Source organism: Montipora capricornis, chromosome 9, assembly GCF_036669925.1.
Source record: "Montipora capricornis isolate CH-2021 chromosome 9, ASM3666992v2, whole genome shotgun sequence".
NCBI lineage: Eukaryota > Metazoa > Cnidaria > Anthozoa > Scleractinia > Acroporidae > Montipora > Montipora capricornis.
Window position 1 is genome coordinate 29,758,338 of NC_090891.1, and position 5,000 is coordinate 29,763,337.

General features: G+C 40.5%; 2 protein-coding genes across 2 annotated transcripts in view; both read left to right on the plus strand.

Moving 5' to 3' along the window:
• LOC138016945 (F-box/LRR-repeat protein fbxl-1-like) overlaps positions 1 to 361 on the plus strand; it is a 6,098-nt gene extending 5,737 nt beyond the window's left edge. The window contains exon 3 of the mRNA XM_068864132.1: positions 1 to 361. This exon is cut by the window's left edge and continues 287 nt beyond it. Coding sequence (XP_068720233.1) covers positions 1 to 53 — 53 coding nt within the window. The 3' untranslated portion in view covers positions 54 to 361.
• Positions 362 to 2,433: 2,072 nt separating this feature from the next.
• LOC138016947 (trace amine-associated receptor 7a-like) lies at positions 2,434 to 3,772 on the plus strand. Its single transcript, XM_068864133.1, has one exon. It carries the CDS (start codon positions 2,529 to 2,531, stop codon positions 3,636 to 3,638), a length of 1,110 nt encoding a protein of 369 aa, XP_068720234.1. The 5' UTR covers positions 2,434 to 2,528; the 3' UTR covers positions 3,639 to 3,772.
• Positions 3,773 to 5,000: the final 1,228 nt, after the last annotated feature.

A 5,000-nucleotide genomic window follows, 5' to 3' on the forward strand; every position in this document is an offset into this window, starting at 1 on the left:
AGTTCAAGGCCAGAAGTGGCCCACTTTTGAAACCTACGAACAGCTGGCTTTAATGGGTTTCAAAAGAAGACGTTGTCTCTATGTGGGAGATGACGATTGCCGGGATAGCGAAATTGTTTCTGGTGGAAAGCGTGCATTGCGCCTGTTTTCGCCGCTGAATAATTTTAGTAATTAAATGAACATTCAAAAGAACTTATATTGTATTTCATGGTCAGCTGAGGTTGCCGAACAGTTTCATTCGGATAGAGAATATAAGAAATGTCATGTATTTGAATTACGATTATTAAGTGATATTGAAGCGAATGATCATCTCGTAAGCAGTTGCAAAGAAAATTAAAAAAAAAAACAGTTTTCAATGGAACTCGAAATTATGACCGGAGAGTTTTCAGGCTTCTAAACCTACTCTAACAAATCAATTATTATAACAGAACAAAAAATCCGCGCAAGTCTTAATTTTAATGGAATATATTTGAACACCTAGGGTGTAGAATTCTGCCCTACTGTTTTGTGAGGTGCTTTTAGCTTTGTGAAAAAAAGCGAGCGTATTACAGGTAAGTGACATTTTCCCTTTTCAGATAAAAAGCAATTAATTAGCCTTTCTAAAGATTGCACACTTTGACAAATTTGTCGAAAAAGTCTTATATCTAGCTTTTGTCGTAGTACTAAAATTCATGAGAAATAAAAGGGTTCGGTAAAACGAATTCGAAGGAAAGAAACTGGCTTTGCAATAAATGCACGGTATTTTGGGAGCCAAAAAAGAAAATCCTTGCTTGACATCAGGATGCAATTAGTGATAAGAGCTCACCAGACTAAAAGCAACCATAAATGACAGTTGCGCTGTAGTCCAAAAGATATCACTTTTGTTCTTTAATTAATAGATTATTTCCTTGTCGACTCCATCACGTGCCTGTTAGAAAGGGGCCAAGGGCGCTGTACTGTCTTTGAGTGAAGATTTGTCTTATATTGGAATCTTCTAGGCATAACAATATGATAAAACATCTGTAAGGTATACCACGCGTGCAGTCCGCTCCAGATTCTTATCTTCCAGTTGACTGTAGAGGAGTTGAAAGATTATGTAAAATACGTGGCACGAATTTAATTTAAATTAATATATAGTATCAGTGGGGTAGTAGAATGGACTTCGGCCTGCGATACAAACATCGATAAGTTTTCTTGTGAGGGTCACCGATCTGCTCTGAACACTTCCGCTGCAACCTTTCGTCTCTCTTCCGTACTTTCTCACCAATGTAGGTGTATTTATTCGATAAAAAACTAACAGCCTGAAAAAAAAATAATAACACTCGCGGCAGATTCAGATTCAATCAGAGAAGTTCAAAGCTTGCCGCTTTAGACGCACTGATTTCTCAATGAGCCACAGCCGAAAAGAAATTTAAAAACAGTCGACAAACTGCCACGTCTTTTAAACATTAGAGAAAGGTGCTGATTGCTTCAGTGTTCCTGCAAGCGTCTAGCCCCAGACTGGGAATCAGATTGCAGAAGTTATCCCTTACGTATTTCGTAAAGACTATAACTTGAAACATCTTGCTGACGAAGGTTTCATTCGGGTGTAAGACGACTGTTCCACTGCAGATTTGGTCATCAGCCACATAAAAAAAAAATAACGAATAAATTCAAGGTATCGGAATCATTTCAGGTCTATTTGCCGAGTGAAAATCTCTTCCTGGAAATTGCCTTGAATTCAGCCCTTTCTTATGTTCAGATATCACTTAAATGTAGTTTTAGTTCGCGTAGTAAATTTCGATGACAAGTTTTAAAAGAATGCGGAGCCTTTCCCTTTGAACAAAGAGAGTAAAATTAAAGACTTGTGAGACGAATTCTGGTTGCACTCTTGCAACTAGTATGTCGGTCGCTTGGTTTGCAACAATAAACAGAAGGTTTACGGTGAGATATCTTAATGTGTTTTAATTTCATGTCTCTAGATAAAGTCGGTAAGTGCTTTTTCGAGAGTCAACCTTCTTGGTTACATGCACAGAACTGAAGATAATAATTTCAAATAAAACTGATAAATGCGTTTTTTTTTCCATTTTCATACCAATTTTCAAAAAACACTTTATTATTCCTTGAAAAAACTGGAAATATCAATCCGTAAAACTCGTCCAGACAAGCGGCAATGGCTTTTTTAATACAAAGACTTGCAAAGTCTGTATGTCTGTAAGTTTGGACTTAGTTAATTAGATTCATCCAATTACTGTAATCTTTCTGAGCCACACAAGGCGTCTTGAATTTCAAGTTCAACTGCCAACGAATTTCCGACAATTACTTCAGCTTAATAGATGAACTATTGATATGAAGATTGGCTAGAAAACCTTGAAGCTATATATTACTTTAATTAGAGCGGAAGGATAGACAACGCATCCCCAGCAGGGATCATGACAAGTTGAATATAAACTTATGAGACTTAGAACAAGGCTATAGAAGAAGAGGCAGTAGACAAAGAAGGCAGAGCAAAGCAGTAAGCAGTCAGACTTGAGTGAAACACGTTACATCCAAAGATCAGGAGAGTAGGTATGTCTGTTAACGGCACAGATTTGATTCTGGAAAATGCTTCAAAAGCCGCTTCCAGGAGCGCCATGGCTAGTCAACGTGAAATCATTTTCAAAGTTTATTTAACCAGGGGTGTGATAGCAATTCCCTTGGCCTTGATCATAGCTTTCTCAAATGGTCTTGTTTTGCTGCTGTTTGTCAAAGATCCAAAGCGGTGCATACGTTCTTCTCCGTCTTGCCTCCTGGTTGCCAGCCTTGCTTTGGTCGATTTCCTGGTGGGTTGCACATTGGAACCAAGCGATGCCTACTACAGTCTCTCCATAGCATTTGGAAAGAAACCGTCTATAAAGCGGAAGGTCATTCAAAGCGCCTTCGCTTACCTTCTCCTTTGCTCTACACTCCTTCTAATGCTGATAACGATTGACCGTCATATGGCGGTATCCCGGCCAATTCAGTACACTTATAGAATCAACAAAAAGATCGTCTACACAGCCGTCATCTTCGTTTTAGGATACTGCGCTGCGCTTCTATTTGTGATCGTGCAGTGGGCGGGAGATTACAGAAACGAAATCTTCTGCGGTCATGTTGACTTGGTGCTCGTCATAACCACCGCTCTGTTTGGAAGCATAGTTTGTTCGCTTCGAAAGCAAACTCGAAACCTGAAAAAGCTTAGCGTCAATTCCGATGAAGAATTCGTCATGCACGCTAGTGAACGGGAACGAAAAGTGACGTTGACATTGGGTGTCATGCTCGTTGTGTTTTTGGCTTGTACCATGCCCTGGTTTTTGATGATGCAGGTGTATGATTATTGCCCAGTCTGTCAGAAGAATTGGTGGGTAATGAAGCTCGTATTTATCTTGTTTGAAGCTAATTGTGCCTTTAATCCATTCTTTTGCACCCTTCGTTTGCCTCGCTATAAAGCAGCGCTTAAGATTACCCTGGCACAATTAAGGCTTTATCGCTGGTTGCCGTGGCCTCGAACCTGGCGACTCCTGCGCGCATCGAAAATGAAGAGAAGACGCAGTTCGGGAAGCTATACACCAAACAATTCGACTCAGAAAAAGCAATCAACGCAAGGCGTTATCTTTGGAAAGAGTTCTCCAGTTTTGACACAATATCAATTCAAATACTAATATTACTTCACTGAGGTTATAAAAACGCGTTTCTGGTCTTAAGGCCGTTCGTTTTGAATCGAGTATTTCTAAGACTTGCGGAATGGTTTCGAGGGGTCCTCGCTCTTCCAGGGGGGATCCAAGATTTTTGTTAGGAGGGGGTACACCACTAAGGAATAGTGTAGCTGACTGGTGGGATACGCACCCCCTGTACCCTCCCCCTAGATCCGCCCCTGCTTTGCAAACACGCCCACCTGACTAGGCTAACTTATCATCTGCTGTCATCAAACCGTTTTGCTATACAGGTTATAGTTGAGATGATCCAGAGGCGATTGAAGCTGAGGAAATGGTAGTACTTTTCTTTGCGTGAACCGGAAAATGTTGGCCGCACAAAAATCTGGCACTGCACTCCAAAATCGTGGTATGGTACCAATATTTGGAGTGCCGGGCAAACCTCCAGAGATGTTCTCGGTACCCCCCCCCCCCCCCCTTCCCCTCGATTGTGACCAGAATACACCACAGTCAGGTGCGACACTTTATGACTACTACATAACGTTAGGCCCTGGCTGTGTGTATGTAAAATGTCACCCTCGGCGGTTATTAACTGAACGTTTTCGAACGAGTGCCGACCTGCTTACAGTCAAAACAGGTCAAGCGTTCCTCTCACGAATATGTTAATAATTTCATTATTGCAGATTTCCTTTTTTAATAATTTCAAAAAGAATTTCATTTCAATGATCTGGTCGTCGAATTAATGATGCAAAATTCAAATCAAACCTCAGTTGAAAACTCGAATTTTGATTGGATTATTGCTCGCCTCCAGTGCCAAGCCGGCGTGAGAATTTGACAGATGTACAAATTTGCATAATCTGCCAAGGTCGCTAACAAATGTGATTTGCCTTTCTTTTTAAATTAATTTCTCTGTTAATTTGGAATTCGAAACATAGTGTCTCAAGTTTGAGGATACTGGTAAGATTACAGAAAGGTAATGTTGCTGGAGTGAAATGACTGTTGGTTTGACGGGATTAGGGAGCTTTAGCAACGACGACGGGAACGGCAACGAGAACGTCATCTAAAAACATAAATTCGCGTTATTGCAATCACTTCTAGACTATTCCAAGCTTTTTAATACGACAAAGGTGTAGCAGTCCCGCAGGAATGAGACCGTTATGAGCGGTGCTTAATTTAGGGGAGAAAATGAAAATTTATCTCTCAAGTGCTGATGTTTTCCATAAAACCTCAAATTTGTACGTTCCATTGATGGATTTTTTTTGGGCTACAGACACATATCACAGGATGTATTCCGCTGTGCAGCAATATTGCAATCAAAATTCGAGGTTAAGGTACCGAAATTTCTGAGAGCCTTGCCAGCTTTTTGTGCTC

Bases quoted from the DNA above. Each gene is read 5' to 3' on its own strand.
- LOC138016947 (XM_068864133.1), top strand. From the start codon at position 2,529: ATGTCTGTTAACGGCACAGATTTGATTCTGGAAAATGCTTCAAAAGCC.